The sequence below is a fragment of the Limulus polyphemus genome, unplaced genomic scaffold (assembly GCF_000517525.1).
Source record: "Limulus polyphemus unplaced genomic scaffold, Limulus_polyphemus-2.1.2 Scaffold1198, whole genome shotgun sequence".
In the NCBI taxonomy this organism is placed as follows: domain Eukaryota; kingdom Metazoa; phylum Arthropoda; class Merostomata; order Xiphosura; family Limulidae; genus Limulus; species Limulus polyphemus.
In genome coordinates, this window is record NW_013666808.1 from 223,655 (window position 1) to 235,307 (window position 11,653).

General features: G+C 35.1%; 1 protein-coding gene across 1 annotated transcript in view; it reads left to right on the plus strand.

Moving 5' to 3' along the window:
* Positions 1-11,653, plus strand: part of LOC106462569 (rho GTPase-activating protein 45-like) — a 96,494-nt gene that overhangs the window by 7,721 nt on the left and 77,120 nt on the right. The window contains exon 2 of the mRNA XM_022389862.1: positions 8,573-8,843. Within this exon, the coding sequence (XP_022245570.1) occupies positions 8,573-8,843 (271 nt within the window). The remainder of the gene's footprint in view (positions 1-8,572; positions 8,844-11,653) is intronic.

An 11,653-nucleotide genomic window follows, 5' to 3' on the forward strand; every position in this document is an offset into this window, starting at 1 on the left:
CATCAATGTGGGTTAGTTTCAGGCGTAAGGAATTTGACAGTTGAAGTTTATTTCGGAATTTGTTTTTGATTCCTACCATTGCTGAAAATCCAACTTCACAATGATATGAGGATGAGAAAGGGAGAAGTACCTTCAAAGCTTCAGTGGAAAGGATTGGGTACGGTTTTCGAACAGACACCCAGAACTGTATCAGTTTTCTGCTGTTAAAGTTCATTTCTAACGAAGCGTCCTCAGATAAATCAAAAAGTTCTTCCTCAGCTTTTGTCGATATCCCACTCGTTATGTCAGGCTGAAAGGGGTTCATAATCCATTTTTTCTCTTGGATATTTTTCATTTCTTCAAGGAAATAAAACTCAAAACTTTCTTTCAGCTTATTCAAGTGTTCAGATATCTTAATGATTATATCGTCATCAACTTTTGCTTCATTCTCCATTACAAAGGTTTGAAATGTTTCAAAACAGTCATAATTTCGGTTGTCAATACAGTTTTTCCATAGAACTTTCATGAAAAAACTTCCTCGAATTTTCTCATGAACTGCGAACATACTGATACCTTCTGCTTCTTGCAAGTACAAATTCAGTTCGTTTAGTTTTGAAAAAATATCTGCCAAATACGTGAACCTCAGAACAAATTCCTCGTTGCGCAAATATCTCGCAAAATCGCTTTTACCTTCCAGAAATATAGCAACTTCTTCGCGGAGTTCTGTAAGTCTTGTTAGCACTTTACCCCTCGAGAGGCAACGTACTTCTTTGTGCAGAAGAAGTGATTTATGATTGCTTCCCATTTCTTCGCACAACTTCTCAAATAAGCGCGATTGCAATGGTTTTGACTTTATTAAGTTCACTATTTTTATTTAAGTAGATATCTAACCTTTGGTTACAGAATTTTAACTTTTGATTGAAATAGCATAGGTGTAGGAGCCGGGGGCGCATTATATCTACATATACTCAAAGGATACCTAGAAATATAAAAAAACTATAGATATCTATAATCAAAAGTTAAAATTCTGCAATCAACTGATAAAACCGGTACTATAGCTAAAGTACTGTATGAATAGGTGAAAATTGATTTCCTTTTTAAGATGACGAATGATTAAATTGAGAGCATGATCAACCCTGGTTCGTTAAGCTCGTCAAAACAACATACTGCTTGATACAACAACAGCCTGGCAATGAAAGCCCGAGTCTTGAACTATCTCGACAGACAGCGTTCAATCGAAGCTAATGCGTAATTCTAGTATAACTTTTTACTACCCACTAACATTCCGCTTGCGACCCACCAGTGGGTCGCGACCCATAGTATGGGAAACGCTGGCCTAGAGGTTAGCTTTTCAGTTTGTTTTGGAGCATGTTTGGTGTGACGAGGATTCGAACTCGCGACCGTCAGATTGCGAGACGAGCACCTTAACAACCTGTCCATGCCGGGCCCTAGCTTGTCAGACCGTGAATCCAGAGACAATGGGTGCATTATAGGAGTGACGGCTATATCCCACTATTCGATCAGACAAAAGTAGCCTAAGAGTTAGCGGTGGGTGCTTTTGATTAAATGCTTTCTCTGTATTGTATCAGTTCAAAAACAGAGGTAGCTATGCGCAGACAGCCTTTTACGTAGCTTTGGGGGGGGGGGGATTCTGAAATATTATTAGATTCTCTTAATGGTTTTATGCACACTTTTGTATTGGCACTATATTTTTATAATGTTCTTCTTCATCGGCTGATTATTCAAAAACGATTACGAGTAAATAAAACATTTTTGCAAAACTATATATAAAAGAATGAAACTCTCGAAGATCATGTTCCCGCTGGAATCAGTTTTTAAAAATATATTACACTGTTTTGTTAATATTATTATAAGAAAATCGTAAGATGTTGATACTGATATCGTGTTTTTGTTCTGATGTGCATGTAGGGAGGCGTTTAGTACGATTTAAAAACATGATACGTCATCTTTAGGCGAGTTCGGGAATATAAACAATACCTTTGCACTGTAGTCACTTACTAATATGCACGTAGTAAAAAAAACCTGTAAATATGGCTATTATACAGACATTTGTAGTAAAGCAGTCTGGTATGTTTGTGTTTTTAAGTGCGTGACCGTACGTCAGCCATAAAGAGGTCAGGCTACACCATATACACAATGGAGCCAAAGTACAACGGATACTCGAAACATAGAAACTTCATACCACGATGTTGAACTCTAAACATTTATAGAAAAAAAAATGTTTAGTGTTAAGAATTGTCGAATGATAACCTTGTTGAAAGTAGAGACTATGTCAACAAATATTACATGGTATGTCTAATACAATTGTCTGTGTGGTGTTATAAAGAATGTTTAAAGAATAAACACAAATATATATTTTAGCAACTTGTTCCAGTAGAGGGCGCCACAATGAAACCGATTACAGGCAAGTAATCGTGGGGTATAAGTAATGTTATAGACTAATCGGTTTAATACTAAAATTAGTCTTATCATATTAAAACAGGTTTGACTTTCTCTCTGCAATCACAAAAAGTTTGATAAATTATAAACTTGCCAACAATAAAGTGTGGCAGTGACGCAAGCAAGCTATCAATAAACCAGTTCTCTCCAGACCTATCTGGTTATACAACTTTCTGTGTCTCTATTTCTCGCTTGTTTTCGTTCTATCTCATGAATATTTGCACATTTATGTATGTATATATCGCAGTGTGATTATGGGTAAAGAAGCCTATTGTATAGAACCATGCTTCTGATGAAGAAAGATAGAAAAGCGTTTTCCGTTACACCGTAAAATTGTATCAACGCTGCATCAATAAACCATATTGTCAGTATTACTATATTAAATGATTATTCTGTTTCGATGAATATGAAATTCCCGCCATTACTTAAAACTAAAATCTCAATGTTGAGATGTTTAGTCACGTGGGTTATGCAACAAGTCATAAAAACAATTTTAATTAATTTTCTTTGGAGCGAAACGGAAAGGCAAAGAGAGTAAAAAGAAAAAATATCTATACGTTGACATGGCAGTTGGCTCTCTTTCTCTTGCTCGAGTTTTTTTTTTTTTTAAGTATGTTAATTTTTATTTGTGTTATGTTAAAATGTTTTAAAACATCCTACTTCATGGATATAGATTACACCAATAAGAACAGAATATTAAAATACGGCATTCAACTTCAACTGGGATTGATGCAGTTAGATATTACAGGCATACACCCGGACATTTACCGGATCTATCCGGTATTTTTAGCATTTTATTAAACAACCTAAAGCATCCGGATGAATAGTAGAGGGGATTATGGAAAGTATTTCTGTTTTCCTAATGTTTAGTGAATTGATATCAACAATATTGTTTATTCTGCTTAAAGTTCCCGACACCGAAACTGTACATTTTGTAGTCTTTCATCAAATACATCAATGAACAATAAAAAAGATTGAGATATACAGTAATATTATATGAAGAACATCAAACAACAGTAAAAACTTTGTTTATTATATGGAATGAGAGGGTAATTTATGACAGAAACATTTCTGGTAGTAGTATTATATGGAGGATGTAATCATTTCACATTAGAAAGCTTCTTATAGTATTATATCAAGAGTGACATTAAATCGACAACAAACAAAACTTCATAGTAAAACCTTCAACCTTTTACACTAGATAGAGAATAGAAACAGTAGGGAGGAGAGATGTGTCTTGGACATGACAGTCTTACGACGGAATCTTTTTAATGGAAACTACACTGCAGGGCTATAGTCAAGATGTACAGTTGTCAGATATAATACGACTGGACGTGGAGACATGTCTTACTGTGAAGTAAATTCAACATTTGTCTTAATAGTAAATTAGCAGGTAACTGTTTTTTTAAGAACTTCCATGTTTTAAATAATTCTTTCCATTTTGAAATATAATATTAATTGTTATTATTGGTATTTAGCAGAACAGCAAGGCATGGAAACCAGTAGCAACTTTAACATTTTTTATTCTGGTTCTGCTTAAGTAACTGTGAACCTTCAGGTAACCACCAGTTATTGAGACATCGTCTATGATATCGATACAGATCTTTGATTAACTATGTGGTGGCTGAAAGAAAAATATAAGGATTTAGGATAGCATTCACTTAACAATGCTTTTCGCATACTTAGTCTGTCATCCAGAATGTGTTAAATATTCACTTGTTGCCACACAGAGGTAACTGACCCTTTTACTCAGATACAGTTACAAAACATAACTTATATGTGGTTTTCCAAGCAGTACCATACGTGAGAACCGTTACGTTTCACGTTGTTGAGTGTCTTCCCCGAGAATATTTTCTCATGACAGACACGCTCCCTCGTGCCCCTTCCTCTTTAACCTGAATACAGGTGCATTCACCAAATCAACAGAGTTGTCAGTTGAAAAAAAAATCTGCTCATTGTTCTACAACTTCCGCTAAGGCAGAATAGTGGAAATACTGTGCACTTACACGTGCATTTCATAACACATTACTGAAAGGGCAGACGTGTATAAGATGAATATTTTAGTTTATTTTCAGTCTTTACACACGTCAAAAAGTGTTTGTAAGTATCTAACAATATATTTCAATTTTACCGAAGTATATATTAAAAGGGAACACGATATGAATTTAGCGAAAGACTTTCTTCCGTGTGGATTGAAGGCTGACAGTGGAATTCATGCCCAACATTTACTTCTATAAGGCTTAATACTTGAGCTGTGTGTTATTTAAACAATGCACGTATACCACAGATCCTTAGATTTTGAACTATCAAACTTATATCACGGTTGGACAAAAGACCACAATGCCATCAAAAGTCGGTATAAAACCAGAGATCAGATTGAAATGTTGTTCCATTGAAGTTCAGGTCGTTAACCGCCTCCGAAATGTTATGCCACATTATAAACATCATCCACATCTTACATTACTAAAACAACTATGACATGAGGGAGTCAAAAGATGTGGCTGCAGGAATGAATGGTCCCATTTGATATAGTCATATATCTTTTGGTGTCCACTTATAACTATTGGTTCCCCCCTATAAACATAGGATATTTAAAAACGTGTTTGTGAAACGGATACATTACCATAAAAACAATTACGTCTTTTCACGTTTCATATGTTTGTTTGTTTTTCGAATTTAGTAAGATCTCCCCCCCCCCCCAGTGTCTCAGCGAATTTATAACTCTAAAAATCGAGTTTCGATACCCGTAGTGGGCACAGCATAGATAACCCACTGTATAGTTTTATTCTTAACTGTAAACAAAGAAAAGTAAGATTTTCACACACGGGGGGGGGGGGTGTCAGTTGTTTACAACAGACTCAATTCTATTTTTTTGGTTAGATAATATTTTCTTTTCTTTTTCTTTTTTTTTATAAATATCATCGTATTAATGTCTGTTTTACATGCATTTGCACAAAATGAAGAAATGATAACATATATGTACAGTTCAGGGACCTTTAGCTCAATTGTTCCAAGTTTGAACTATTAGCACTAAATCATGTATAATACACTTATACGTACATATTTCTAAGAGAGTGTGTGCATATAAAAATAAAAAAGAAAGAAACATAGCCTTTACATTTCTAACCACCAAAATCGTGATGCTTGCTGGGATACAGAGCTTACGTAAAACAATATGCGTATGAATAGGCATAATACTCTATATTAGGTATTAAATATATATATATATATGTGTGTGTGTATGTATATTCATATATAGACACAGAGTGCACGTTCTGACGTGTAACTAATTTAAACATATGCACGTTTTTATCGTGACTACAAAGTAACTTGTTTCCGTTTCCTGTGAATACTCCAGGTACTGACTTTGATTGCGGATAATGAAAACCACAACTGAACAAATAACTAGCATAACTAAGCGCCATCACGTATTGACTCATACGTTTCAACATTTGACACTCGGGAAAGGAGACTGTACTATAATGACAACAAATACAGTCTACAGTTGTACTTTATAATTCATGTTTGTGAAATCAGTACCTTTGAATCTCTTTGGGTACCATATTCACTTGGAAGGTTAGAATATCTTGTTCAGAATGTCTTGCAAGATGTTACCTGTTTGATATTGTGCAAAATCTAAACGTGTAGCTAGCACCAAAAGTATGTGAAGTTGATTCTGAGAAACAAAGTCCAGACTGAGTACCGGACACACCCAACCAATTTTGTTTTTGTTCCTCTCTCTGTTGTAAAGATAGGACAACAGACACTTCTCTATTATGTTAAGAACCAACACAAAACAAATGCCAAGCAATAGGTGAGTTTCAAATCTAGCTTTGGGACCAAAAAAGGAAAAGTATCCTGAAGGTAAATAACTATGTATGTGCATTTTCTTGAAGTGGTTATTAACGAAAGAGTGGGATATTTTATTCGTACTTGATGTTACAACAATTATAATTGGTGGGCACAAATTTAATTTTTTACATACACTTTAGGGATGTAAAGGGAGTTGCTAGAGGCTAATGTTTTATGTAAATTTTAAGTCTTTGTAACACCCGACTCTTAATAGTGTCACCATTGAAACAGTCAGCGGTAAATCTGAGGACTTACAACACTACAATCAGGGGTTCGATTCCCCACAGTGGACAGAACGCAGATAGTACATTGTGCAGTTTGGGGCTAAAACACAAACAAAATCGTCAAAATCATTTGCACACGGTTTTAGTTTGGACCTCACCTATAACACTGGTATCAATACAGTTTAAAAATTCAAGTAATAACATTATGTTTAAAATACATCTTTTGATAAAATTGACGTAGTTTAACAGATAAAAATAATCGTTAAGTCGAAAATTATTTGAGATAGAAAAAATTCACACATTTCAAAGGCTTAAAGAGAATGTGTGAATTTGAAATACAACTCCCCCTTCTGAAAGTGACACTGTTTGGTAGAAAAAGTTGTCTCTGTTGCTTATCGGAGTTATTTAACTGGGTCTTAGTGAAATAAACATAAATATTCCCTACACTTGTGTTTATTTGTTGGTAGTTAAGCACAAGGCTACACATTTGGCTGTCTGTGCTATGCCCACCACGGGTATCCAAACCCGATTTTTAACGTTATAAGTCCGCAGACTGACCGCTGGGAAGATCTAACACTTGTGAAGAGGTTTTATAGTGAGGTTTTAAACTTATACTATATATATATCAACAGGTTTTGATGAGATCTAACATTATTGGTGAATCAACTTTTAATTTCAAAATGTGTCCTGGCTTCCCTGGTGGTTCAAGATAATTTAGGGATTCAGTTGGGTAACTTACAGCATCAACTGTAACTGGAACACTGACAACTGATCTGTAGGTGAAATCCAGTCCGGGAACCTTTTGCAATAATTGATCATTTATGTCATGAACACTATCATTTTGAAGTACAATAATTGCTCTTTTACCCAACCATTCATAATTTTGATAGATGTAACAAATTATTTATAAAATAAAGAAACTCGCCAATTGAATGATAAGCGTTGTGGCCTTAATTTTTTTTATAGATGAATTGAACACATTAAATGTTTTTGCCATGTATTATAAAATTTATCATCATAAAAATTAGCTATAGTGCTTTATGTTTCCACTATGGAACGCTTTGATTGACTTGGACTAATATTTATATCTATAGCTATGCCAATTTATCATGATCGTTCGCTTTCTGGATCGGGATTTAGGTCGTTTGCGACATGGGAGGATCGGGTTCTAGTAGACCTCTTCCTCCCTACTGCACTGTTATTATATTATATTATCTTCTTGGGTTTGGGTTTTGGTTGGCTGGTTTGATTTTTTTGAATTCTATTAGAACTTTCCTTTTGAGAGCCATGTCCGTTTTATGTTATCAAGTTGTATATGTTTGTAGTCTTGTGTTTGCTTGGTATTTGTGTTCTGTAATGTTTGTGGTAGTAAGTGTAACTGTGCTATGTGTGGTAATATTATCATGGTAATTCCATTTTTGTCTATCCTGAAAATGCGCGCGCACCTTACTATCTAAATGCGCATGCGCACGCACTTTATTTCAACTGATGTAAATATACTTTAGTTTACATTTTGTACAACAACATATTAAAAGCTTATCAAAGATTTTTTTTTAAAAAAAGGTCTAACGTTAGGTCGTAGAATAACATTATTGGTTTATTTATTGATAGTATAAGTACGGTAAAGTTTGGCCCTAACTAAACTAAAGCAAAAAACGTTACAGTGTTAACTTTATCGAATGTAGACCGTACTTAATAAAGGCTTAACTAATGTTATGTCTAAGACAAGTGGACTTATAGATTTTAGTGTCTGCGATAGAATCCTGTCTTTAAAAAGTATTTTTGCAATAAATTTGTTTGTTTGTTTGAAGTTAAACACAAAGTTACACAATGGGCTATCTGTGCTCTATCTATCACGGGTATCGAAACCCGGTTTCTAGCGTTGTAAGTCCGCAGCCATACCGCTGTGCTTCTGGGGGGGGGGGGGCTCAATAAGTATACTTTATCAACGAGAGTGTTAAGGGATCGTTCTATTTCATTTTCTAAAATTCACATTAAGTAGTATAAAAATCAGTGAAGTACGTTAAATGTATTGTCACCGGTTTTCTCTCCTCTAGGAAATTACATCTGATATTAAAGAAAACACATTGCCAAGAATGAAAGCTTTGCCTATTTTTAAAACTCATACTCGAAGCAGAAGTGCTGTGAATATTCCTTCACTAAGTGATACTTCTACTCAGCTTTCTTCTTCAATGAACGACATAAATAGCGAAGAACCACCACAGAGTCCTCTAGTGGAAAAGGAAGACCTCACCACTCTCACCTATCACGTTCGTAGTCTTAAAGAACCATTAGGAAGACTCAAGAGAATATTTCATCCAGATAAAGGTAAGAATTATCTTGATATTCGTTTTTTTTAAATATAAAACATGGAAGTTTGACGCAAACATCATTAATAACAGCTGGTGAGGTAGTAATCTAAATTTCGAAATTTGAATCAAATTCTTTAATAAATGAAAAGAAGTATCAGGAAAGAAAGGAAAGGCTCATTGTTTTCTCTACTTTTGCTACTTCCTAGTTAGCTTTTATGTTATTTAATTGGGCTTCTTACGTTGTTACGTTTGATATGAAATATCTCTGATGATTCAATTCAACGATTCTTTGTAAACTTATTTTGTATCAGAAAACAAAATTGGTCTCTTCACTCTTATCATTAGAGCCAGTGGTTAAGTCTCCATTGGCGTTCCTGCACGATTGAGCTGTGACTTTGTGCTGTCACAAAGTTATATATGTATTTAATACAAACAAAACTAAAAATATGAAACATGTATAATGTAACTCATGGACTTTCTGTTACGAAAGCGGGAAGTATGTAGGTGCGGACTATCACTATGGAAGGTGGGAAGTACACAGATGTAGAATATCACTGGAGAAGGTGAGAAGTACACAGATGTAGAATATCAATACATAGGTACAGAATATCAGTAGAGAAGGTAAGAGGTACACAGGTACAGAATATCAGTAGAGAAGGTAGAAAGTATACAGGTACAGAATATCACTAGAGAAGGTGAGAGGTACACAGGTACAGAATATCAGTAGAGAAGGTAGAAAGTACACAGGTACAGAATATCAGTAGAGAAGGTAGAAAGTACACAGGTGCAGAATATCAGTAGAGAAGGTAGAAAGTACACAGGTACAGAATATCAGTAGAGAAGGTAGAAAGTACACAGGTGCAGAATATCAGTAGAGAAGGTAGAAAGTACACAGGTACAGAATATCAGTAGAGAAGGTAGAAAGTACACAGGTACAGAATATCACTAGAGAAGTTGAGAGGTACATACGTGCAGAATTTCACTTGAGAGGGTAAGAGGTACGTAGGTGCAGAATATCACTAGAGAAGATGGGAAGTACATAAGTGCAGGGTATCACTAGAGAAGCAAGCTCATCTGCGACAGAGTTACACCGTCTACTAAAGGCCCCAATTGTTATTATAATTTGCTTCGAGTTTGACCAGCTGCAAACAATGACCCAATGCTTAAGCAAGTGCTTAGAGATTGCCAGTTTCTGTTCATGCATGAACTATTTTCTCTAATTACAAGAGGTAATCAAACAATAAATCATGTATCGTGTGTTTACGTATGGAGATAATGTGTTCCGGTGTTCGATGTTTTGATTAGTATTTCCTGATACTTCATGCGTTACAGATTCGTTTTTTAAATGCAGAAGGCTAACTAATGGAGGAACGTTTTGTGTCATGAACATCGTAGCTCCAAACACAACTCGTAGACATGAATGAAGTTATTTTACAGTGTAATATATAAGAGGAACTAAACAATCAAAGAGAATTGTCTCAAGAACAAAAATAGAACGTCATCAAATTAATGAATAAAATGATTTAAGTCCATTGAGAAAGAAACTTCTATCCATTAATAGCAATCATAGTTTCGGTTACACGTATCTATTGTTGGAACCAGTAGCTGTTATAGTGAGGTTTGGTCTGTTTTTTGGGTCGCTTTAGCGAGAATCGTTGATAAAAATGGTATTAGTCATTCAGTTATCAGGGGCATTAGAAATATCATGGAATACTATTAAATCTAAAAGTGCCTGGCATGGCCAGGTGGTTAGGGCGCTCGTCTCGCAATCTGAGAGTCGCGGGTTCAAATCCCCGTCCCACCAAACATGCTCGTCTTTTCAGCCGTGGGGGCGTTATAATGTGGCGGTCAATTCTACTATTCGTTTGTAAAAGAGTAGCCCAAGAGTTGGCGGTGGGTGGTGATGACTAGCTGCCTTACACTACTAAATTAGGACGGCTAGCGGAGATAACCCTCGTGTAGCTTTGCGCAAAATTCAAAACAAACAAACAATTCAAACTAAATATGGAATTCAGAGCGAATCATATTGTAAAAGGATTATCTTGAAAAAAAAACACTTGATTACAGAGTGAGCATTTAGAGGGATCTACGTGCTATTCTTCTTATCAAAAGAAGATCTGCTGACGTAATCATGGCTTTGGACTAATTTAAAGTACTGTAGCACAAAATGTAAGTGTTTTTTTTTATTGTTTTTAACCATATTTCAAGTTAAGGAAAAATATTCTAAAGAATCGTCGCACCACAGTTGTGAAAAATCGTGAAAAATTATTAATGAGCTAGATAAATATTCTGATCGTTAGCTTGCAACTTCATTAATCTCTCTAACTGAATAACTGAGTGTGATAAATAAACACGAAGTGAATCTGTTACGATTGTCAAACCTTAGCTTCTCCTGTTTTGCGCTCTATAGAAAATCCTTCTTTAACATAGTGACCAAAACTTGGTGCACTATAAGAACTCCAGCAAGAGCAGTCTAGATAGAATTTCAGTATTACATGATGTCTCTACGGATTTCAATTTCTATGAAAACAGTACTTTCTTTTGTTTTAATATATAAGTATTTCTTTTTGATATCAGCCATAATGGATCTCTGCAGAAGTAGAGCTCTGTGATGTTAAGTTGGCTAAAGTTAAACTTTACTAGTTTTTAATTTCGATTACGAGGAACCCACTTTGAGACTAATAATGGCTGGAGACGGCTTGAATGGGTAATGAAGAAAAACTTTAATATAAGTTTAACATAACAGTAAATGTACAACGTTTCGACAAATTGGTACCTGATGATGACAAAACCTTGTCGAAACGTTATACATTTACTGTTATGTTA